The sequence below is a fragment of the Spermophilus citellus genome (genome assembly GCF_964194105.1).
Source record: "Spermophilus citellus genome assembly, chromosome: 2".
Classification (NCBI taxonomy): Eukaryota; Metazoa; Chordata; class Mammalia; order Rodentia; family Sciuridae; genus Spermophilus; species Spermophilus citellus.
Window position 1 is genome coordinate 242,599,422 of NC_138183.1, and position 24,661 is coordinate 242,624,082.

Consider the following 24,661-nt stretch of genomic DNA (forward strand, 5'->3'; position numbering starts at 1 on the left):
AGCTGGCTGAGCCACGACAGGAAAGGAGCCTGGGCTCCCAGAACCCCAAGGCATGGAGTGTCCCACTGTCTCACCATTACCTCACAGTGGACTGTGCAGCATGAGAAATAAACCCTTTTTATGTTAAGCTACTGAGATCTGGAGAGCACTTGAATCAGCAGTCAGCTTACTATAACTCCAATATCCTCCGCAGAGACACCCGGCCCCGGGAGTGGAAGGGGGTTGACATGTCCAATGTCTGCGTGAGCGGGGGCCAGGGCCACAACTAGCATTTTGACTGCAGCCTCGTGAGGATGGGCACCACCACCACACTCCACAAACCTGGGAGGCACCAATTGCCAAAAAATTTTATTTATTGTTTCAAGTGGCAAAATGTCATTGGTCTCTGTGGGGCACCTAGCAGGGTAGAGGGAGACCTGGGGTGGGACTGGGGTAGGGCTCCGCTCATTACAAAAATCAAAGGCCTTTATAAAAAATGCTATAAATTGGTATCAAAAGAAAACCCAAGGGAGGCTGAAGGAGGAAGCGGAGAGAGAGGAGGGGAGAGAAGGAAGGACCAAAACCTTCAACCACTAGTGACGGAATCCAGGTTGGGAGGGAAAGTGTGGGGACAAGTTGGGAAGGTGATACAAAGTGCATAAACGTGGCTCCCAGACACTCCTCAGAGGTGAAGGGGACAGGCTGCAGCCTGGGGCACAGTGGGGCTCCAGCTGTCTCCTCACTCAGGGACCTCACAGGAACGGGCACTGCCTGAGACTGCCAAATGGGAAGGACCTGCAATAGGAGAGGCAAGAGGTCAGAGGAGGACATTGGAGGCTTCGGCTTCCTCTGCTCCATGCACATCCTGGCTCCCCAGCTGGGACCAGTCATGGGAAAGGTCCCTGCTAGGATGGCAAGCCTGGTGAGTACTCCCAGGGGCCCTACACCAGAGGGCCTGGCAGACACACTCAGACCAGTCAGGGAGGTGGGTGAGATGGAGCCCCTCCTCCTCCGTCCCAGGCCAGACAACACCCTGCCCCGGGGACAAATGTAGGACAGCAAGTCTCCGCACCTGGTTTCACCGCCTTGTTCCAGGCCACACAGAAAGGGGGATGCAGAGCTAAGTGCTAGAAGGCGGCACAGGGGCTTCTGGATCCCCCAGAGAAGGCCCTCTGCACGCTAAACCCCAGCGGCAATCCAAGCCCAGCAGCCTGTCCTCACCTCGGTAACCTCTCAGACCTTCTTCTTCTTGAGCTTCAGGGCTTGAAGCCAGTTGGGCGATGATCCTTCTGACCTAGAAGGCAAAACACAAAGGTCCAGAAGGCAAACTTCAGGCAAATTGCACAAAATAAGTACACATGGTAGGGACAGAATTTCCCCCTCTCCATCCAGAAAAGGCAGCCTAGGGCCCAGCTGCAGGACTAGAACTCCACCACCAACTTATTCAGTTAATTTAGGGCATGTCAACCACCTCTCTGAGCCTCAGTGTTCTTCTTCAATAAAGTGAGGTTTCCCTTTTCAGGCTACTTCACTGAAGTCAGGAGATGTCCAGAGCTCAGTCACCTACCCTGAGGATTTCTCCGGCTTAGGAGGTAATGCAAGGGGCTTCCCCAGCCCTGGGACTTTGCAGGACTTGGAACGCTGGACTGCAGCCTCCTTCTGGCCCGACTTGCTCTCTGCCACTTCCCCTTCCTCAGCTGAGCGGTTCCGGGGACGTAGTTTGGCCTGAGAGACAGTCCAGACGCAGACAGATGTAAGCAGGACAGGCAGGAGTCACAGAGGATAGGCCTTCTCCCAAGAGGGTACAGTCCCCTGAACCATGCCTAGATGCCTCTACAGCCCTTTGGCCCCAAAGAACAGAGTCATTAAAGAGAGCTTCCCTCACAACTTTACTTTGCACATAGTAGGTCCTCAAAAAGATCCTGCTGAACTAAATTCAGCAAGCTGGGCTGACAAAGCCAGTGGTGACTTCCTGGCTCTGTGCTTTTGTTCCTCTACTCTCTGCCTACACTGCCTCCCCTCTGCCCCAGGGCCCATGGCCAACTCCTGTGTCTACCTCAAGGTTAAGAGCAAATGCTTACCTGGGGCCGATCCACCCTCCCCTCCCACCACCCAGGATCAAGGAGGAACTCCTCCCCTGGAACTGGCCCAGTCCCTCTCTGTGCCTCCCCAGTGACACCTACCCTCTCTCCCTCCACCAGAGCTAAGTGTGGGCTCATGTCCCACCACCCCTGAGGCTCTGGGACATGAAGACACCTTGTTCTATCCTCAGGTATACCACCACAGGGTCCAGCAAGGCACAAAGGGACCTCCCAGGGCCCTCCTGGGAGAGCAGCATGAGAAAAGGAATGCAGAGGGGATCAGAGGATGGCTGGCTGGGTGAAGAGCGGACATGTCTCAGGCAAGGAGACCACATGTGACTGTCCACTGATCAGACGGTACCTTCAGGGCTGACGGGCTCAGGCCAGGAAAGAGGTTGACTTTCAACCCCTTGGTGCCCAAGGACATCCGTGTTCGGCGGTTCTGAGGTTCCTCTACTACCTCCTCATCTGAAGATGGCACCCGAGAAGCCCGTGGCTCTGCAAAGGGATGGTGAGGTGGGGATTACAGTACAGCCGGCACCCCTACAAGCCCCCTCTCACCCACAGCCTGGGTCACATGCCAGGGATTCACACAGATACCACAAGGCAACACATCAATCCTACCTGTAGAGTCTTGGAAGAGGCGTGCATCTGAGTCTGCTGCCTCTGACAGGCCCAGGGTACCCCCAGGTCTGATGGCTGGGGCCCGGTGTCCACGCTTGCGCCCCAGGTTGGCACGACTCCGATACATGGCACTGTCGAGGATCTCTGTGTCCTGATCAAAACAACAGCAACACCACTGCCACAGCTATCCCATGGACCCGCCCACCCACAGGAGCCCCACCACAGCAGCCACCAGGAGCTGATGGCTCTGCTGTCCAAGCTTCCCGCTCCAGCGATGCACCCACAGCCTGCTTTCACCCTCCCAGTCTTGGGCTGCTCAGCAAAGCTCCATCACCCACATTCCCCACAGGAGCCACCCACTGCCCTGGTTCACCCTCCACTGACCTCAATGAAGGAGAAGTCCTGACTGAGGCAGCTCGGGGGAGGCCCTTGGGAGGGCCGCCGAGAGGTCGGGGTCGGGGCCAGCACCTGCTCGCCGTGCCTAGCCCCTGTGAGGCCCCAGGTGCCATCCACCTCTTCTGTTCGGCTGGCTTCACCATCGGGCTGGGGCCTCCAGGAGGACAGGGGGTCCCTGCTGGGCTCTGCAGCTTCCCCTTGCTCAGCACCTGCTGTGGCTCCTTCCTCCTCCAACAGGACCCTGAGGCCCGAGGCTGCTGACTCCCTTCGGGCCTCTGCCTTAGAGCTGCTGGCCGCCAGCATCTCCTCCAGGAGGCCCTGGGAGCCAGATGGTGGGGAGCGGGCCAGACACCTGCTGGGGCTGCCAAGGGGGCAGACCAGGAAATAAGGTCATCAGTGAAAACCCTCTCTCTTGCCTGAAGCCACAGCACACCACATGGGAAGGGCTGGGCCAGCAGGGCAGGTTCCAATCCCTGATTCATCACTTACTACGGGGTGAGTAGGCTTTACCTGAAATGCTTGGGACTCAAAGAGTTTTGGAGTTTGGATTTTGGAATCTTCACATATCCATTATGAGAGAAGACCCAATTCTAAAGATAAAATTCACTTATATCTCATATATACCTCATGCACACAGCCTAACAGTAATTTTACACTCTATTTTTTAGTGCACCTGCATTTTAACTGTAATCTGCCACACGAGGGCCAGGTGTGGAATTGTCCACTTGTGACATCATGTCTGTGCTCAAAGTTTCAGGTTTTGAAACATTTCAGGGTTCAGGTTTCCGTATTACAAATGCTCAACCCGTTCAGGAGAACTTGAATAAGCCCCTTGCCTGCAAGCACCCTGGGTTCCTCTCTGGAGTTGCTGGGGGGATGAAAAAGACTGCACAGGGCCTATCACAGTGCCTGACAGACCTGTGTGCCCACGAACCACAAATATCACCACTGCTGCCACTGCTGCCGTTCCTATGGCCCCTCCCAGGGACGCCTGCTTGGGCAGTCACATTCCTCGGGATGATCCAGGTACTGCCAATCCATCCACCTGTCCAACCTCGAATCAGCTTTAGGCCCTTGTTGTAACTCTGTTCCTTGGCCTCAAGGAACAAGCGGGGATAACTGGAGGATGCCCAGCACAAATGCCGCATCTTAGAACAAGCTCTTCCCTCACCTGGGATGCTTCCCCCTTGCCCTCGCTGTTCCTCCACTGATTCTCCTTGGCCCAAGTCCTCCACTGAAGCTGTTCTGCCCCTCTCCCCTAACCAGCATGAGCTCCTCAGCCCTGCCAGCTGCCAGGGCTCCAACCTGTGCCAGCCGGGCCACCCTTTGTCCCCACTGCCTTCTGGGAGCTCCTCAAGGACAAAGCTGGGCCCTTGTTGCCTCTGTGCCCCCAACACCTGGGCCAGGGACCAGACTAAGTCAACGTTTGTGGAGTGGATAAGAGGCAGGGTCACCCTGGTCAACACAGCTTCCATGTCTGCTGCCTGCTGCTCCCTCAAAGCACGACAGACACACCCGGCACAGCACCCACACGCTCTTATGGACTCCACCTCACACGACGTCCAGATGCCACACCCCAGAGCACACACACACTCATTGCTGACCTCAAGCAGGCGACTGTGAGCTGGTACCCGCTAGACCTACAGGCACAGTACAGAGCCACACCCAGCACCATGCACAGAGGGCATGCGGCAGTGCCCGGAAGGCCACTGAATACTGGAGAGGGAGGGGAACAAGACAGGTGAGTCGATACCAGCAGGAGCGGGGCAGGCAGAATGTGTGTCAGTCTGTCCTTCCACAAGCTGCTGACAGATGGAAATTAAAGCAGTGTGGGGAGGGGGAGGAGGCAGTGGATTTGGGAACAGCACTGGACAGGGGCCAGAGCCAGCGCACTCAAAGCCAGCTTAAAGTCAGGGAGGGGGCGGTGACAGCACCCCACCCAGCCTTAAGAGCTAGACAGAAGCCTCTCTGGGAGGGGGCAGCTACAGGCTGAGGACAGGCCCTGCAGCTACGGGGACCTGAAACAAAGGGGGCGGAGAAAGATCCACTCTCTCTGAGCAGAGGGGGCCCACACCATGCAGACGGAGGTCAGTGGAGGGAAGGGGGGCTGGGAGTGGCTGTGGAGCAGTGTGCATCCACCCCAGGACCTCAGCCTTCACCCTCCTCCTCGACGCCCCCCAATCTCCCAGAACACCTACAACCTGAGGCCTTCCTGGCAGAGAAGCAGGGGAGAGGAGAGGCGATCGGGAACTCAGGTCCTGAGCCCTGCCACTCTGGTACTTGCCTAAGTCCTGGACCCTTCTGCACCAGTGGCCTTGGCCACATGTTATGTGCCCACTCTGAGCCTCAGTTTCTTCATCTATAAAATGGGGATGATGAAAGTACATAAGCTCTGTTGGGTTTACTGGCAATATGTACCTAGCACACAGTTACACTTAACACACACAACAAATTATCAAATTACTAGGATAATCCTCATTAGCCTCAATACAGGTCCCTGAGAGGATGCGTCTCATACCATCTGTTCCATCACCCATTGAGACTGGAGAGTATCCTGAGGGCCCAGAACCCCGTCCTGCACACAGCTCCATGCTCCAGGTTCAAACACAGAGGATGGATCTGTGAAAAGCTGGCTTTCCAGTCGGTGCTCAAGGCACCAAGACCTGAACTGAGGGAGGGTCAGGGCTGGAGCCAGAATGATGCCTGAGGACTAAAGGTCAACCAGGCAAAGTCAAAGGTAAACAGTTGATGCTGACCCCAGGGAGATAAGGAAGGTGTCCAGAGAGGACCACAAGGCTGGGGCCCACGAGAACAGAAATCCACCTTTCTGGGAACCTGGGTCTGTTTTCCCACCAATGAAATAAAGGAGCTGGACTCAAAGATTTCTAAGGGTCCTCTTGGATTCTATGAAGACCCCAAAATGACTCAGAGGCTTCTGCCATCCCTAGAGGCAGGGGAGAGGGTAGGGAATGACTGGGAGGCCAGAGAAAGAAAAGGACAGCACCCCAGCTCTGGGAACCCAGGAGCACCATTCCCACCAGGGCAAGGGACCAGAGGAGGGGCCCAAGCCCTCCCCACCCCATCCACCTCTATGGTAGTGTTGCCACAATTATCGTCAAAGACATCTCTGTCCATCATGAGGATGACAACAAAAATGTCCCCAAGGCCCTACCAAACTTCACATCCAAACTTGCAAAACAGACACGAATAGAAAGCATGTTTTCTCCGTGATAAACAGGGAAGGTAGGTTTACATCTGCATCTATCACTCTCCACGTATTCACCCTTAGTCTTCCCAGAAACCCTATGAAAGTGACTATCCCAATTTAGAGGAAGATGGGGGCCCTGAGAAGGCCCTTGTCCAAGGTCGCAGAGGTGGCGAGAGAAACAGGACCTAAACCAGGCCGATGCACCCAAAACCAGACTACACTGAGCTATTCTCAAGGACTTCCTGATACATAGGAAACCTTCAAATTTTTTCTTTAAAGAGAAACTTTCCATAGCACAGAATCTCCCCGTGTCACATGCTCAGAACACCAGTTCCCTGGATATTGCCCAGGTAAGTTTGGGGAACACTGCCTTACTCAACTGTAAGGTACCAATAAAGGCCCAGACATACCAAGTCTCCCAATTGGCCAGAGAGCACGTGACAGTGTGTAGGGGCTGAATTTCTTCATGGAAGGGCTGCTCAAAAACATAACATTCACAGAACCACCACCGCCGCCCCCAGCCTGGAGCACACTTCTGCTGCGAGCGATGCGGCTCACCCGCAGGGCATCAGGGATAGACCCTGAGCTCGGATGTCAACACTGGCCATAAAAACCCTGAGCACTCTGGGGCATGAGGGAGACCCATTCCCACCCTGCCACCCCACAGGGACCCTCTCCCTCCTTCCTAAACAAAGGAAAGGCAATACCACCTTCCCTCTTAAGAGCCACCCTGTGACCCAGCAGAAGGGCGGGAGGCTGCAGCCCACTCCCTGACAGACTAAATTTCAACGCAGCAGCCACACCTAAAAGCAGTGGATAGAAAAAGTTGGAAGGACATATTGCAGCCTCTGTGACCTCAATCAGATCACACCATCCCTCCACCTGCCAATGGGCGAGGATCGAATCCCTTTCCCACTTGGCAGGACAGCTGTGAAGGTCGACAAGTAAGACATGAAACTGAGCATCAGGGCATGTGAACCTCAGAGTCCTGGGAAGTGAAATCGGAGGCAGCCATGCTGAGCCCACCCTCCCTGCACCATGACTGTGCCAGCTGGAACGCTGTTAGAAACTGAGGCACAGGGAGTCAGTCAATGGCCCAGGATCCCTGCGGCCTCCTGACTCCAACCCGGCTCTCAGTCTGCAGTCCTCATGAAGGTCTCAATAGGGTCCGCTCAACAACCTGGGTCCCCGGAAGCTCCCCTTCCTCAGCTCCCTTCCTGGTCCCATGCTCTCTGTCCCCAGCTTCCATGCCAAATGCCTTTCCCACCCCATCCCCACCCTCAGGCCCCTTCCTTCTTCCTCCTGCTCTCCTCCCACTACCATCTGCCCCTTTCACTTAGAATAGCCTCCATCCAACACCTCCCTTCCCTTCCTAAAGGCCAGTGGGAAGCGCCTGGTCTGGGGCTGGAAAAGGTAAGATTTTCTATTCACTAGAGAGAACAAAACCAATTCTCAGTGGATGGGAATGTTAATGAAACAGAAGTAAATACCATTTTTGTACCCTTTCCACAAAGAGCAGAAAAACACCTGTGTTGGTTTTAGAATACCCATGGCTCTGAAACTACCAGTCTTTTCCTTTGGAAAGTTCTCTTTCAGCAACTTGGGATAGGGACCACAGTCATGGGACCAGGCCTGGGACCCAATAGCTTTAGGTTCCTGAACTGCTGCTCTTCTGGGCTCTATGACAAGCCAGACAAGAGCACCAAGCTCCGACTTCTTGGAGAGCCAATGAGCACCACTGTCCCCCCAACTCCTGGCTGCAGTGGACAGACCAAGGAGATATAAGGTCCCCTTTCCTCTACCTGTCAAAGGATGTGCATTCTCTGGCCCAAGACTGGGAACAATCTTGGGAAACAAGAGCAGAATCTACCGGAAGCCTTATGATATGTGGCTGACTCCATTTCTCCCTCAATCACAACTCAAATCACCAAGAAGACTCAAAACTGGGTTGCTACAGAGCAAACACCTCAACCTTTACATTCTGCTTTCCATAAAGGAAATATGTTATATTTCAATATAAAACTTAAAAAGCAGAATTAAACATTCACAGCCCAAAAATGTCTGTTTGGCAAATACCAAAAGTCCATTGGAAAAACTATTTCTTTCCCCCCTCCAAAAAATTCCAAAACTTTTTGAGAGTGGAGTTACACCTTTTCTCCCACCCTAGGATGAGGATCCCTTACCTGGTTCCAAAGCCTGGGGCTTCTCCTGTCTCTACTCTGAGGTCTTCAGAGCCGGTCTCCAAGGAAGGCGAGAAGCTGTCTTCACCCTGGGTCTCTGGCCCACTTGTCTCGCCGACCCCCAGCTCCCTGGCTTCCAAAGGGTCTCTGGCTTCCAGGCCAGGGGACAAGTCACCACTGTTCCCGAGGCCTAACTCTGGGCCAGAGTCCACCTCCCCTACCCCATGCTCCCTGGCCTCACCTGGGGCCCCAGTGAGCTCCACATTCCGGAGCCCAAAGTCCTGAGCCCACTCCATCTGCCCGACTCCACAGCCCCGAGGACCTCCAGATGCCATACCACAGGACACCTCCAAGTTCCTCAGACCCAGATTGTCACCCCAGTCCACCTGCCCTACCCCAAGCTCTCTGGGTTCTGTGGGGATACAGCCTGCCCCTGGGGCTATATTTCTCAGCCCAAGGTCAGGTGTCCAGTCTGCTTGTCCAACCCCACGCTCCCTGGATTTAAGGAACTCTCCAGCCTCCACACCTGACCAGTCATTTTGTCCCACACCACTCTCCCTGGCCTGGCTGTGTCCTCCTACCTCGCCTGCCCCAGCCAAATCTCTGCTTCTCACCCCAACACCAGAAGTCCAGTCCTTCTCCCCAACTCCGATCCCCCTGGGCTCTTCAGACCCTCCAGTTTCCAAACAGCTGGCTGAGTCCCCATCTCTCAAGCCCAGGTTGTCTGACCAGCCCATCTGTCCCATGGCATTCTCTCTGGCCTTATGAGAGCCCCCAGAATCCACACAACTGGACACTTCCAAGTTCCTGAGACCCAGCTGATCAGCCCAGTCCATGCATCCGGGGGAGGTCTCCCCTGGAGGTTCAAAGTGCCCACTTCCCATCTTGTTGGAAGGGCTCAGGCCAGAACCGCTCAGTCTGTCTTTGCCAATGATACCAAACTGATGGCTCCTCTCAGAGGCCTGGTTGCACAAGTCCCCACTCCAGTCTTGCTGCCTGGAGCTAAACGCTGCGTCTGGCTGTGGGGTGACACCAAGGCTGAAGTCCCCGGCCCAACCTCGCTTCCCATCTTCCCGGTCAGCATCACCATGGCTCTGAGGCCCTGCGTGCAGTCTCTCCTGCAGCCCTCCGACTTGCTGGCCAGCGTCACTGCTTTGCCAGCTGCCCTGGTCTCCCTGACCAAGGGTCCCATCCTGCAACTGGGGGGTGCTAGTGCTAAACAGGGCCCCTGATTCTCTCTCTTCTAACTGGCCTGGGCTCCTGCTGGCCTCGCCAAGGCTGTCCTCACCACTCAGAGTCTTCTTCTCAAACTCCTCATCCTGTTGCTGGACATCCTCGGGGCTGAACCCGGAGCTCAGGGTTCCGAAGCCTCTGTCCTGTGCACCAAGGGCCCTGGAGCTGCTGTAGTCCCTCATCCATGCACTCTTCCCAAACTCCTGGTCCTGCTGTGCCACTGCTTGGCTGTTATAGGTGCCCAGTGAAGAACCTCTCTTCTCAAACTCCCGGTCCTGCTCCTCGGCATCCTGGCTGCTGTAACTGCCATGGTGGTCCTTCGCCCCTACCTCCGGGGCCTGCTCATCTGCATCCTGGCTGGCGTAAGAATCCAGTGAGTCTCTCTTCCCGAATTCCCAGTCCTGAAGGCTGGCATCTCGGTAAGTAAGAAGCAAGTCTTTCTTCCCGAATTCCTGGTCCTGCAGCTCTGCATCCTGAATAGAGTAAGTGCCCTGGGAATCCCTCTTTCGGAACTCCCATTCCTGAACATCAGCCTCCTGGCTCTGGCTCTGCATGCCGAGCTGGGCTGGCTTTCCAACTACCCTGTCGAGGGCCGTGAGCCCCCCTGGGGCAGACACTTCACCCCGGTCTTGGCTGCTGCTGACCTCTACTCCTTCTGGGCCAAGACCACACCTGCTGGCCCACTTCCTACTGCTTCCTTCTCCTACCCCTTGCCCATAATTGCTGGTCCAGTCCCTCTCCCCAGGGCCTGGGTCTCCTCTAGGGCTTGTGCCCCCAAGGCCATAGTCCTGAGAAGCATCTTGGGACCAGCTAGGACTGAAACTGCTGGGATGCGGGTCTGCTGCAATCCCAAATTCACTCTGCAGATCTTTCTGTGCCCAGCCAAGGAGTCCCTGGGAATCAGAAAAAAATAGACAAAAACAATGCTTAAAGTTGGTTGGAATGAAAGTCAGCACTACCTAGTGCCTGAGAGCCCCACTTTGGCAACAGAGAACCTGGGTTTAGATTCCAGCTGTGCGACCTTGAACAAATCAATTAACCACTCAGAGCTTCTGGGTCCTCATCTTTAAACAGGTATAATTTCTACTGCATGCAGGGCTGACATGAGAGGAGTGAACAAGATCATATAAACAACCGACTCAGCACAGTGCCTGGCACACAATGGGCACTCAATCGATGGTCCTATGGTCATGTTTACAGTCCTTGGGCAACACCTGGCTAACTGCCAGAAGAAATCCTGCCTGAAGGAGTGGTCTGCCTGTGGAACTGGGGAGAGGGAGAACACTCTCAGTTACAAGAAGTCAAGACTCAGATTCCCTCCAACTTGAGCAAAGCAAGGTTCCAACACCAGCAAAGCCCTTCTAGCCCCGGATGAGTACCCAGGCCCTTCCTCCCCAAGGAAAGCCCTTCTACCCAGCCCTCCCAGGAAGGCCTCTCTGCCCCCACCTCCACGAGGCCCAGGAAAGACAGGAGGGGCAGCCTGTGGCACAGAGCTCACTGCACTTCCACCCCCCCAACTCCCCAGACTCACCCCCGAAGGTGGGCGAGCCTGGGACTCAGGGCCCCGGAGCCTCCCAGCCTCGTCCCGCAGAGCTGCATTGGCCAGTAGTCGCTCCAGGACAGACATGCTAGCCTCCCTGTCCCTGGGCTGAGCCATGGCCCCCACCCCCCAACCACCCTGGGGCTGCTGGGTGCGGCAGGCAGTGTACGGGACAGGGCTGGGCCGCTCCCCAGCCAGGACCTGTCCAACAGCTCTGGCTCCCGCTTGCCCTGGCCCTGCTCCCCGCTCCGGCTCCCTCCAGAGCAGCTGCAGTTCTGGCAGCCCCGCCCAGAAGCCAGTTGAGTCACCCACATCCTGGGACAGACACACCTACTGCAGGAGTCAGCCTAGTCTTAACCCCTTCCTGCTCCTCCTCTTCCAGAGGCCGCTGGGGCTCCTCCTTGCCTCCAGCCCCGCCCCTGCCAGCACAGGCCAGGACTGAAAAATAAAATTTCAAAAGCCACCTGGATCCCAGCCCTTAGATGCAGAGGGAGCCTGATCGGACAAAGGGCACTGGGCAAGAAGGGGCGTCCAAGCCCAGTCACCAACTTCTGGGTAACTGCACAGGGAAGGCCCTGCTTCCGCCAGCCTTGGGCTGCCAGTCTACAAAGCAGATCAGGAGCTGGGGCGGGAGAGCCGTTTGCCCAGCACTACCCTTCATCCTGCCCGTGCATGCGGTGACTCATTTAATCCCTGCCATCGCCCTGAGGGACTGCTTCACTGCTATGCCCCTTTTACAGACAAGATACTGAGGCAAAGTGGAAAAGTCACTTGTTCAAGGTCATATTTAGACAAAATAACAGCTGAGCCAGGAGAGGAGCCCAGGCAGTCCAGTTCTACTAAGGGAAAGCCAACCCAGGCCTAGATGGCTAGGCGATTTTGCCACACACGCAGCTCCAGGTGATAATGGTCTGAACATGTCCTACAGGCCACATGGCATCAAGCGCTTGCTAACTTCATTTTACCCACATACACCTCTAAGAGGCCAGAGCTATTACTATTAAAGGACACAGAAGCTTCCAGGTTAAGGTACACTCCCAAGACCACCCACGAGTGAATGCGGGTGCCAGGATTTGAACTCCCTACAAGCACTCTAAGCACCATCCTATACAGCTCAGCCAGCGTGGCCAGACAGCAGAGCTACAAGGTAAAGGTTCACAGTTGCTGTGCTCACTATTACATTCCAAGTTCTTGTCACACTAAACCCATGTTGAAAGAATTAAGCCCACCCAAGCCCTCCATACCTGGAGCCTCCCCCTCCCTGTGCCCATCCTCACCTCAGAGCAGGTACTTGGGGACTGTCTGTCAGATCCGGCTCCCCGCTTTGCACTGCTGACACTGGGCGGTGGTGAAGCCAGGAGGTCATCCAGCCAGCGAGAGCTGCGTTCAGGGCCCACAGGCTCAGGGGATGCCCTACAGGATTCCTGGGCTTCTGTCCTGGGTTGGGTGGCCTCAGCCCGGGCTAGGGTCACCATCTCCTCTTCAGCAGGCAATGCTTGCTCAGGGCCAGGGGCATCAGCAAAGAGGACACAGGGCTGGTCAGGGGGTGCTGGCTGCTGCTGCCCCAGGACTGGCTCCAGCACAGGCAGAGCTGCCTCCCTAGTGGCCAGAGGGAGGGGGGACTCCTGTCCAGACAGGGGCTCCCGATCCTCATATCTCTCCTCTGCCTGCAGCAAGAGTGCTCCAGAAGGGCCCTCTGCTGTGAATGGGGACTGAAGGGAGACAGCTGGGGACTGAGGCTGACTCTGTCCATTATCTTTTTGGTGTACAGAGATGCCTGGATCATCTCCCTGCACCTGGGAAACAGGCCTTCCTGAGACCCCTGGAGCTGTACGGGGCCCTTGCCCTTGCTGGGACACTCCTTCCTCCCTGCTGGACGCAGCCCAGCTGCTGGCCTCAGCGGCCTCAGCAGCTTCACTGGCCTCAGTAATGGGGGAAGGGGGTGGGGAGTCCAGTCGCCACACACTCAAACCTGAGGGCCGTGTGGGGAAGGTCCATTCAAATGACTGTGATAAGCTCCAATTGGACTCTGTCCCACTCCCAAAGGGACGATCCAGGGCTGACTGGCTCCCTTGCATTTGGGGCAGGGCAGCTAGTGAGCCCCCCAGTTTCCCCTGGTCCTGGTTAGGTGGCCGGAGCACACCCTCAGAGAATCGGCGCTGAGCCAGGCTGACTGGGCGGAGATCTGTGTCCCCCTTGGATTCTGCCACTTCCTCCCCAGATGGAAACGTCCGCGTGAGATCCAGTAACTCATCCCCCTCAATCAGAGGCCTGGGCGAAGTGGCTGGGGGCTGCTCTGGGCTATGGCACCCTGAGACCTTCTCAAGGGGAGGGCTGCTGGGTCTGGGGGCTTCTGGGGCTGCCTCATCAGAGAGTCCCGGGCTAGGGGGAAGGTAGGGGCCCTCATCAGGCAGGGCTGCACTTGGGGACGATGGAGTCACAGGGAGGCAAGGAGAAGCCTCGGGCGCTGCAGGACTCTGGGCTTCTGGAAGCTGAGAGTGGTGGGGAGGGTTCTCATTTGGTGAGCGAAGTTGGAGAGACCTGGGGGCTGGGCCGGAGACTTCAGCAGGGAGGCCTGGGCTACCTCCACACTCTGAGGCAAGACCTGGACTTGAGGGGACCAAGGGCTTGGGAACCTGCAAGGAAAAGGTCAAGAGCTGTCATTCATCACTTGGCTGCATGGGAAAGGCTCCTCCTACCCCTCACTGACCTCAGGTTGGCTGTTGATCCACAGCCCAGGAGGAGGAAACCAGAGCTCAGGACAGTTGGAAGAAGCCCCAGAGACGATCTCAGATAGGGTTTCTCAAACTTCTTAAGGCCACAGAGCCCTCCTTTAGGTGTCCCCAGAAAATGCATCCAGTTTTATTCACTTAACATCACTCTTAACCATTTAAGGTGGTTCAAACCTCAATCACCCATCCAACCTATAGTTCAAGTGAGAGTCTCGTAAGAGGTCATGGTTTGTGGGTAAAGAACACTTGCTCAATGAAGAGAAAATGGGGAATCTAACCATCTGGGCAGGAGTAGGAGGGGGGTTCCTGTTCAAAGCAGGACTCCTAAGACCAATGCAGCTCCCAACAGCTCCCAGGAACTGCCACAGGGAAGGGACAGTGCTCCCCACACTACTCTGTTTATTCCAATTTGGGTCCCAAAGCTACCCAAAGAGGCAGGAAGGCCATGGGATTAAAGCAAAGGGTGCTGGGGCCTGGAAAAGTGCCTGGCTTGGAGTCACCACAGAACTGCCTCCTATAAACTGAATGTCCACCCTCCAATATGGTCTGAGGCTCAACTTCCCCAATGCAGCATCCATCTCAGACTTACAGGACTGAATAAGATTCACACACATGGCCTCTGGTTCTGCTGTGGGATGATGGGGACTGAGTTGGGGGAAGACACCGGGACAGGTACAAGGGCGCAAGGCCCCTGGTTCTCCTCTGCTTCACTCTGCCTGTCCCCCAACACATAAAATGAACCTGGCTCTCTATGACCTTTGCCCCCCAGGGGTCAAGATCCCTGGCTGCCCTCTCCAAAGAGACACACTTCATTACAGCACTGTCCACCGGGTCTAGCCAGAGAAGAGGTCCTGCTTCTCCTCAGGCTCCTCCCACTCCCCTCGCACTCTCCCTCCTCTCTACAATATTCTAGGTTTCAAAGCTATGCCCTTAAACTATGCCACCCACAGCCCCTCCTTGTTAGTCTCCCACAAACCCCTCATTCCTTGATAATTGTAGCTTCTGGATCACTGCAACCCGCCCAGCACCACTGTTAAAATTCACGGTGACTTCAAGAATGGAGTCGACCCTTCCAGCATCCTGGCTCCCTGGGCCTTGACTTCTTCCTCCCTGATGGCTGGTGACCCAGGGTCGTACCCTAGCCCCCATCCCTCCCCCACCCTCATAACCTCAATTTCAAGGTCCCTGTTGGCCCACTGTCCCTACTTCCTATCTGTCCTGCTCACTCTTTGTATTTCCAACTCCCTCGTTCTTCATCTCCTCTGGGAAGCAAAGTCCATTAACCCTACCTCCTTCCCATGGCTCCTACTCCCCTGTGTAACAGCTCTTCTTTTTGCCACGATCACAACCACCTCTTATACAACCCGGAACTCCTTCGTTCCTTCCTCACACTATTCAGGCTGTTTAAATACAGCTCTCCACCAGCCTGGGAGCTGGAGGTGCCTGGCCTTACTTCAGAGTCACCACTGACCTCAAACCCATCCCAGAGCTACTCAGCAACCCCAGCACCCGCCTTCCCTTCACTCCCAACACTCCCAGGTAACACCTTCACATGTCTCTCCTCAAACGTCCCAACACCTCCTCCCCATCCTCTCTCAGCTGATGGCCTTGCTTCCTGCTCCTCCTTGAGAACACAGAGGCCACCAGCAAAGAAGGCACACACCCTGCACCCTCACCCACCGCCACCTGCAAGTGGGTCCAATCGTTCGCCTCCCCTTCTACCACCAGGCACTGTCCTTGCTCCTGGCTAAGGCCAACCCGCCAACCTCTCCTCCCTCCCTGCATCATTGATTTTCCCTCCCTACTGGATCATTTCCATCAGCACACCAACTGCTCTAATTTCTTCTGTCTTTAAAAAAAAAAAAATCCAACAATTTAAAAAAAAAAAAAAAAAACTTGACCCCACAATCTCTCTCCAGCTACCACCTGTTTTCTTGAAAGCACTCCTATGCCCACTAGCCGCAGCTCCTCTTATCCCATTCTCAAGCCCACCCAAGCAGGCCTTCTTAATCTTACCACTGGAGTACTCTTGTCAAGGTCACCAATGACCTCCCCGTAGCTAAATCCAATTTGCAGTGCTCACCTTACATGACCTATCAGTGGCACTCTGTGGCTACTGGCATCCTCCTAGGGACTGTCCTTCCAACTCACTGGTGCTTCCTACCAGTCTTCTCTACTGTGCCTAGGGCCCTTCCCTCTTGTACCCTCACCTACACTCTTGGTGAACTCAGCCAGTCTCAACTACCATCTTCACACTGACATTTCCCAAGTTTTCCTCTCTCACCAGCTCATTTCTCTTGAACACTAGACTCAAGTATCCAATCACAAACCTTAAAAAACGTCTCAAACCCAACAAATCCAAAAGCAAACTCTTCACCTCTCTCCTAATCCTGCTTTGTCCCTAAAAGTCCCCATCTAAATAAATGTTACCTTCATCCTTCCAACTGCTCTGGTCAAAAGCCCTGGGGCCATACTTAATCCTCCTCATCTCAATCCATCTGAATGTCCAACCCACCTCACCCTCACAGTCCATCCAGAATCAACCACTTCTCACCAGCTCCACCACTGATGACCTCTGGGGTCCAAGCCACCATCATCTCTCTCACCTGGATTATTCCATCTGTACCTGACTGGTCCCTGCTGCTGCTCCGAATGCCCTGACCTCTTTAGCACTAGGTCAGCATGTCACTCCTCTCCACTGAACCCCTCAATGGCTTCTTCCCCTCACTCAAGCCAAAGTTCTTGTAGCAGCCTATGAGGCTCATACCATCCAACCCTACCCCCTCTAGGTCCACTACCACCCGCCTCCTCCTCCCTTACTGCAGTCCAGACGTCCTGGATCCCCTACATTTGTGCCACATCCCTAACACCCACCTCAGAGTAGGAACTGTTGGATGGACACAAATGGAGTCAGTTCTCCAACACAAGGCAGCCGGGACTGCCTCCAGCCAGCAAGGGGCACCTCTTATGTGATTTACTTGGAAAAAAATGCACAGTGCGGGAGAAGGAACAAGAAACCCCCAAGAAAAGGACTCTCCCGCACTGTGAACCAAGAACAGCAGCCCAGCCAGGGAGGGCTCTGGAGTCAGACACTTTTGTTCCTGCCTCAAGCCAAGCAAGTTACCTGGCATTTTGTGAGGCCCTGTGGTCTCATCATCTCTCACTCCTCTCCTCTTACATGAGACTAACAGGCCTGCTAGCCAGGATTAAGTTGGTTAAGTTGGTTAATGTTCCCAGCACACCGTACTTAATCAGAGGCAGTGCTGTGGGTATAATAATTACTGTTTATACCCAGCAGCCTCAGAACCCAAACCACACTCAAGCTACCTTGATGACTGAGAGCACTGGCCTGGAAGTACAGACATCTAGGTACTAGAGCCAGCTCTTGGGCAAGTCCATGGCCTCAGTTTCCCCATCTGAATTACAAGGAGAGTGGAGGACATGATCTTAGTTAGATGACCCCTCCAACCCTAAAATACTGTTATTACATGTTAGGAGGAGGACAACTTACATCAGTAGGTGGCTCAGAGCTAGCCAGCTTAGTCAGGTCCCCATTGACAGCCAGGTTGGAAGAGGAGTTCCTGTGAGGGAGAAAGACAGGAAGTGGAGGCACGGAATGTTGAAGCCTATCACAGAACAGAAAAGGAGAGCGAATATCCCTAAGTGACTTAAACAGCCCCCAAAGGTTGAACGCCCCAGGTATTTACTCTTGATGGCAGCTGGAGCCATCAGGGATAAAGAAACCATGCAGTTTCACAGGGCAAGTGACCCAAGAGACTACCTACTGGCACATTAAGGGTTAATTACCTGCCCCACCCTCATCCCGTTTAAGAAAAGTATCTTGTATGGCCAGACCCCTCAAAGGTCCCCAAGAAGATAATGACTCGTTCCCTTAACCCAGAAGGGGTTAAAGTTCTCCTTCAGCCAGGGAGTGCAGCTGGTCCAGCTGCCCTGCCAATATTTCTTAAAGGATTGTGGGGGTAGGGGAGGGGCAGAGTGATTTTCCAAGACTAAAGTCAGTCCCCTTAAACCCTGAGTGCAAGGAGGGAAGGAAGGAGGATGCATCCCACAGCAGCCCTGGCCTGGGACTTGCAAAGGTTAACCCCAGAGCCAAGCCTCCAGGTATTTTCAGGTGAAGAAGGGCAAGCCTGGAAGGTAGGGCAGGAGCCTTCTGCCTCCCGCTCAGCCCAGACTGCAGCAACCAGAGCCATTCCCTTTGTTTGGGGTGGGGGGACATCCTCGGGCCCAGCTGCGCCTCAAGCTGGCTCTCCCTGCCCTGAGCATGGTCTCAAGCAGCCAGAAAAGGCTTCTGAAATCCCTCAGCTTCTTCTCGATACCCTGTGTCCACTCCCGCAAGGGCACCTCCAGGCCAGCCTCCCTGCACACAAGTGCCAACTCTGGGGAAGTATATCACAGCAAACGTCTCCAACCAGCCAAAAGCTCTGCAGTAACTGGAGGACCGTCAAGATGTGCTCCTGTCTTCTCTCTCCCATCAGAACCCCCTCACAGTCTGCGACTGTGCCCTTCTGATCCAGACACACACCCCCACCCACCCCAGGACTGGCACACTGCTCTGCTCACAAGAGAAGCTCACAGTTAGGAGCACATGCTCTGGAAGTTGGCTGACTGGAATTCAACTCTATCTCTGCCTCTTACTAGCTGAGTGACTGAGAGAAGTCATCTGCAACTCAGTTTCTTCATCTCTAAAATGGATCTAAAAGGGCTTTCCCAGACAGGACAGCTATGGATTCAATGAGGCAACGTTGGATGTCAGTTTATGGAGATGGGAGACAGACTCCCAAACATTTGGACTCTCTATTATAAACACACATTAACTCTGTTGAGACAGTTTTCAAAAGCACGCAGTGATGATACCACCATGGCTGGGGAAATGACTTGGTGTCTGCTTGTAGTCACAGCACACCATTAACCTGAAGGGGGAGGTCATAGTCCCAGACAGGGCCACCCACTTGGTCCCCAGACGCCAACTTCCAGGCTGCAACAAAACACACAGCCTCTGAGCCCTCACCTCTCCTCAGGAATCTTGCTGTGTTCTTCCTGGCTCTCTGTGGGACTCTTTGCTGGCCCCTCCTGGGAACAACCCCGGGCGAGAGTCTTGTCATCTTCCTCTCTGGCAGCAGTGGCCAGGCCACAGGTCCTGGGGCCATATCGGGAGCTACCATCATGGTTAAAGGTGAGGCGGGAGCCCCAGAGGCGGTCAGGGCTGGCAGGGACCTCCTTCCGGGGCTGATCCATCTTGGCCAGGATCTCTTCTACTGTGGAGGCCGCAAACCGCTCTGAGGCTGGCCGGAAAGGGGCAGGGGCCTTCCGCACACCCCCTGGGGCAGCACATCGTGCTGGGGGTGTCAGAGGGGGCAGTTCCTCTTTCCCAGCCTCCTCTTTCCCAGTCTCTTGGGTGGCTTCTCCTCCAGCAGAGGCCTCAGCCACAGATCTTGGTGCGAAGGGAAGCAGACGCTTGCTGCCCCCGTAGGGCTGGGGTCCTGCCAGCATGTTCATCTTCCGGGCAGAAGGCAGCTCAGCCAGAGGACCCCGGGGAGGCCGAGGCCCAACAGGCACCAGCAGGCTGGGTTTGGCAGGCAGGGCTGGCTTGGCAGGCAAGGACCGGGGTTTGGGCTTGACAGGGGGTTTGGCCCGAGGGTCTCCTGCCAAAAGAAAAAGGTTGGTAAGGGGCTGTCAGAACTTTTTGTGATCTCTGCTCTAACCAATCTCCATCCTCCAGTTTCAGAATAATTACAATACTCCTGTAGACACAAGTCAAATGCCACCTGCTCCATGAAGCCTTTATTGCTTTTCTACACCCAGCCCTGAAGCACCTTCTCACTCTCCAACCTCTCAAAATGTTTAACAATTCCCCTTTTAAGCTAAAGCTATTTGTGAGCCTTGCTGGCACCTTATCTCTCCTTGCACCCTATTTTTCACCTAGCACAAGTTTCTACCACTTGAATGAATGAATGAATGTGCAAACGAGCCAATAAACAAATGCCTGCAGGCCCACATCAAGCAGTCGGCCCAAGTCCCCAATTTGGTCCTCTCCCCTTCTGATCTACGGTATCTCCACAGTAAATGTTTTGGCCCAGCTTTCCCACTCTGCCTCCATGCTGCCCCTCCCCCAGCACACTCCCAGGCCACCTCCCCGCTGTCATCCGGTGTATGATCAGGAATGCAAACTTACTATTGACTTAAGCCAAACAAAAGTAAATCTGCTACAGGGGAAAAAAAAAACAAGACCAGAAATCTATCTTCTATATAAGGCATTCCAATGCCAAATAAAAGACCTTGGGATTACTCACTGCCACAGCCTTCCATAACAGAATCCCATGTCACCCACTCATTCAGCTAAGCATGAGAAAAAGAGTCTAGACAGGGAGCCTGGAGTCCTGGGTTCAAATCCCCAAAAGTACACTGCAATTCTCCCTGTGTGCCTCAGTTTCCCCCTCTGCAAAATATGTGGCTTGGTTCACATCATCTCAAAGGTCTCTGCCTGCTTTCACACCTGCTAGAGACCTACACTCCCACCAGGTTCCCTTTCAGACCCATCTTGAACTTCCTCAGTCCTGCTTCCCTCCCTCATCCTCACTTTACCATCACTCAAACACCCCCCAATACAGAATGGGGGTTCCGCCTCTGCCCTTCCCACCCTCCTCCCTGCCACCTGCCCTACCCAGCACCCATAGGTACCTGGCTCAGAGCCAGCAGGCGCCAGCTCCTCCTCCATCTCCTGGGGCGGTGGGGAAGCCATGGCTGAGCCGTCCCTGAGAATAGACACTTTCATCACATGCGCAGACCCTGCTTGAGAATTGGGAAACAGAGGGGTGTGAGCTGGGATGTCCAAAGACCCAGGAGAGAGACGGGTGGGGGAGGAAAAGCTCTGGGCGGTGGCAGCAGGCTTAGGCGAGGGAAGTCTCTTATTTCTAGCCGAGGCAGAGTGTGGGACAGGAAGAGGAAACTTCAGGAGGATCAGGGGAAGTCAAGAGGTCCCACAGCCACATCCTCAGCTCTTCCCAGACCCTCTCTTAACTCTTGTCTTCTAGTCCCAAAATCTTAGAGCCTCAGGAGCCACCGCCATCCTGTGACAAGCTCTCCAAGATGCCCAATTGAAGTCACTCCACTTACTGTTCCCAAGGCACCTTTGGGGTCAGGCAGCGCAGCTGAAGATATCTACTCACGACAGAGCAAGAGGGCTGAAAAGTCTGAAGTCTCTCTGTGAATCACCTCATGGGAGACGGGAAAAACCGCTCCTCCCCAACCTGGGGCTCCGCCCCACTGCCTGCCTCCCCTCCATGCTTCCCCCTCCTTCCCTCTCTCCCTCCACAGCTGGGAGTGGCTCCCCCCCAACCATTCTCCTTCCACATCCCTGCCCCACTCTGCACCCCCCACAGCTGTCTCATCCAAACACAGAAAAATAAGGAATAAAAAAGTAAACATCTGGAATACATTTTTTTCTTTAATTTCTCAATCGCTTTGGCTTCAGCTTGGAATTTGATGAGGTAAAGCCAGGGCCTAGTCCTGTTGCCATAGCAATGGCCTCCCACTGGATTTCCAGAGCCTCGCCAAGAGGAAGAAGCAGCCCAGGCTGGGCTGGGAGGACGGGACAGGGCTTGAGAACATCCGGGGGGTGGGGTAACTTGGGAGAAAACTCCCTGGGGTTCCCTCTTCCAGAACAGTCACAGTAGGGTAGGTATGGGCTATGAAAAGAGGATATGTGGGCATCACTCACCAGCCTAGGGATGGCCTGAAGGAGTTGTGAGGGGGACAAAAGAAAAAATTAAATCAGGTGACAGCCACGTGGTAGAAGAATGATTTCCCTTTCTCTAGGCCTGTGAGGGATCTTCTGGGGTCTAATATTCCAGGATTCAAATGCTGAGTGGGTCTACCACCTTCTAACTGTGTGACTTCTCTAAGCCTCAGTTTCCCTATCTGAAAAATGGGCTTACTGAGACTCTCTGGGGTTTAAAAGAAATAATGCATAAAAACCACTTAGCACAATACCTAGCATATAAGCGACCACTGGAAGTTGGCTATTATTACTGCAATTCCATGCAGTGGCACCAATGAACCAGCACCTTATTAATCTCCTCCCCTCCCCAGACCCCCAGGTGCTGACATTCCTAGACCATTCCTTCACCCCTTCCAGGTCCCACTCATGTCACCTGTTCTTCAGACTCACCACCACCTCCTCAGTTCCCATCCAGCCTCCTGAAGCACCCTCCCACCCACAATACCCCCTAGGTCTCCAGCCTGAGGAAGAGCCCTATCCCAAGAAAGAAGCTTCCTATCATCTGGTATGCACACGACAGTATGGCCAACCCAACCCTCTCCAATCTGTACACAGTCACAACCTTAAAGTCACCCACTCCGTCTGGGCAGAGACACCACCAAATCCTAAGGAACCTGGGTTGCCCAGTCTTTACAATGTAAACACATCCCCTCCCCTATCTTTGATTCTGTCCCAGCTTGTTTCAGACAGGAGAAGGTTTGAAGACAGGAAAGAAGCCCAGCCCTATCAACCGGTTGATCACTCAGCTACAACAGAGGACTGCCCACTGTAGGTGGGTGCATAACGTGCAGAGCCAGGCAGTATGTATGTGGGGGAGGGGCACAAGACAAAAAAATTTTAAAACAGGATTCTTTCCTTGTCCTTGAACATTATTACAAGAAATACTGTTGGTCTGATTAGAAATGGAAACAAATTGGCCCAGAAGTGAAAAAATGTCTCACCTGGGGGCCTGATGGGCACCTCTGCGGTATAAGGGGCTTGCAGCGATGAAAGCAGGCTCCGCGTCCCCAAATGGGGAGGTGGCCACAGAAGCTGGGAGGTCCCTGCCAGGGGCCCCAGGTGACCAAGGCCATGGCCATGGTCATGGCCAGAAGCTTCAGAATCGCACTGGCTCTAAACACTCTCCACCCTGTGGAGTCCGGGTGAGACAAGGGACCCCTGGGAGTAAAGGGCTGGGGAGGAGCTGGCAGCCCCCGCCCAGGATAGGCGCCCAAGAGGCCTCGACGCAGGCGGGGTCGCGCCTATCGACCCTAGGATCTGAGGCCAGGAGGGACAGCATGTGAACTGCTGGAAGAGGGAGGGCCAACGGGAAAACAGAACAGCCCGGGGCAAGGGGCTGTCCGGAGGGGCCCAGTGGGGGGCTCTGAACCCAGAGCGGACGGCAGCAGAAGAGGAGGAGCAGAGGGGGTGGAGGAGGAGGGGGCAGCGGCGGCAGAAGCAGAGGACTGTGCGCGGGATGTGAAGCAGCCGGCGAACAGACGGTGGACTGGCAACGCCAACCGGGTGGGGGCGGACTTGGGTGGCTGGGGGCGTGCCGAGGGAGCAGGGGAGGGGGCCGGCGCGGGCCCAGGGGAAGCGGGAGGCAGGGGTCCCTCCAGCGGCTCTGCCCGCCTCCGGCCCCTCCCCAGCCCTCGCCCCCTCCCCCCTTTCTTCTGGCTCAGCCTGCACAAGCTCAGACCGTGCGCCCTCCGCCCCCGCGCACATGCGCCAGCTCCCGCGTGCCCCCGCGGCCCAGGCGCCCACGGCCCCGGCAAACTTTCCTGGTGACCCCCCCACCACCAGCAACACAACCCAAGGTCCCGGCAACTAGCGCCCGCTCCTTCCAAGCCCCTACCCCGCCCCCAATCCCGGACCCCGCCCCCTCCTTCGCCCTCAGCCGCTGGCCCCGCGCACTCACGCGCTCCCCCCGGATCTGGCCCCGCTCCGCGCGGCACCCCAACGCTAGTCCCCTCCGCCGCCGCTACCGCCGTCACCGCGGGACCGAGCCAGTGCGAGCCCCACGGGGCCCCGCCTCTAGCCCCGCCCAGGAGCACGCCCCCAGAGCTTCGTGAATATTCATGAGCCGGCAGAAACCCGAAGAGAAGCCAGTGCTGAATTCGTCCCACCGTATGCAAACAAGCACAGCCCAGTACTCAATTATTCATGACCTTGCAAATGAGGGGCCCGTCCCAGGCTCAGATTCGAGAAACTGACGCAATTTACCCAAGCGCCACCGAGATGAATGCCTAGAGAGGAGACTTCCTCGGACGGCCCTTCTTCAGGCCCGGCCGCCTGCAGTGATTGCAGCACCATAGAGCCGCGGTCAGCAAGAAGGTAACCGTTGGCGGACTGGAGAGGCTTCCTGTTACAACCACCTGAGTCTTCCTGGGAACGTCGGCAACGTGGCCGCCCCACGTGGATAAATTCAGATTTAGAGCCAGAGTGAGGAAGTCTGACAACTCTGCTTTCCCGTTTGTGCTGGCTTGTTCTCTCTTTATAGGCCTCCTTCTCAGATACAGGTTCTTCCCAGCCTGAAATGTAACCCTCTTCCTCCCTAAGAACAAAAGCTTCACAAATACTCCACACCTTCCCTGCATCGAGTGCGCGCTCGCACACACACATATACATACACACACACACACACACACACACACACACACAATCATTTAGCCTCCCCAACTATCCAGGCTCAGGTTTCCACTCCCCTGGCTGCAGGGAAGACAGTCAATCCTGATTCTATTATCTAAAACCATGGAAGACCCTTGACTCATAGGTGATTAAGAGCTGAGCTAAGAGCTGCCTCCCCTTAGCTGAGCTAATGGAGTGGAACTATAAGAGAGACTTCCTAATCAGATCAGGGCTCACTTCTCGACTCTCAGGTGGCTATCCAGGCAAAAAACAGTGAAAACCA

At 55.1% G+C, this 24,661-nt stretch overlaps 1 protein-coding gene across 6 annotated transcripts; it reads right to left on the reverse strand.

The window, feature by feature from the left end:
* TNKS1BP1 (tankyrase 1 binding protein 1) lies at positions 1-23,790 on the reverse strand. Of its 6 annotated transcripts, none has more exons than XM_081282493.1 (12): positions 23,669-23,790; positions 20,673-20,780; positions 19,003-19,636; positions 17,485-17,554; positions 12,519-13,877; positions 8,472-10,594; positions 3,069-3,441; positions 2,685-2,835; positions 2,422-2,558; positions 1,547-1,704; positions 1,201-1,273; positions 1-774 (listed from the first exon to the last, which is right to left on the reverse strand). In XM_081282493.1, exons 2-11 carry the CDS (start codon positions 20,764-20,766, stop codon positions 1,213-1,215), a joined length of 5,160 nt encoding a protein of 1,719 aa, XP_081138619.1. In that variant the 5' UTR covers positions 20,767-20,780; positions 23,669-23,790; the 3' UTR covers positions 1-774; positions 1,201-1,212. The 6 variants fall into 6 exon arrangements, with proteins under 6 accessions (XP_081138619.1, XP_081138620.1, XP_081138624.1 ...); XM_081282494.1 differs by having other exon boundaries at positions 23,665-23,789; XM_081282498.1 differs by having other exon boundaries at positions 20,673-20,783; positions 23,669-23,774.
* Between the last annotated feature and the right edge of the window lie 871 nt (positions 23,791-24,661).

What these genes read in the sequence shown, in the direction of transcription:
- TNKS1BP1 (XM_081282493.1), bottom strand. Translation starts at nt 20,766, where the DNA reads ATGAAAGTGTCTATTCTCAGGGACGGCTCAGCCATGGCTTCCCCACCG. An exon ending in AGCAAGATTCCTGAGGAGAG is followed by an intron (nt 17,555 to 19,002) that starts GTGAGGGCTCAG and finishes TCTCCCTCACAG; the next exon opens with GAACTCCTCTTCCAACCTGG. An exon ending in CCCCAAGTACCTGCTCTGAG is followed by an intron (nt 10,595 to 12,518) that starts GTGAGGATGGGC and finishes TCTGATTCCCAG; the next exon opens with GGACTCCTTGGCTGGGCACA.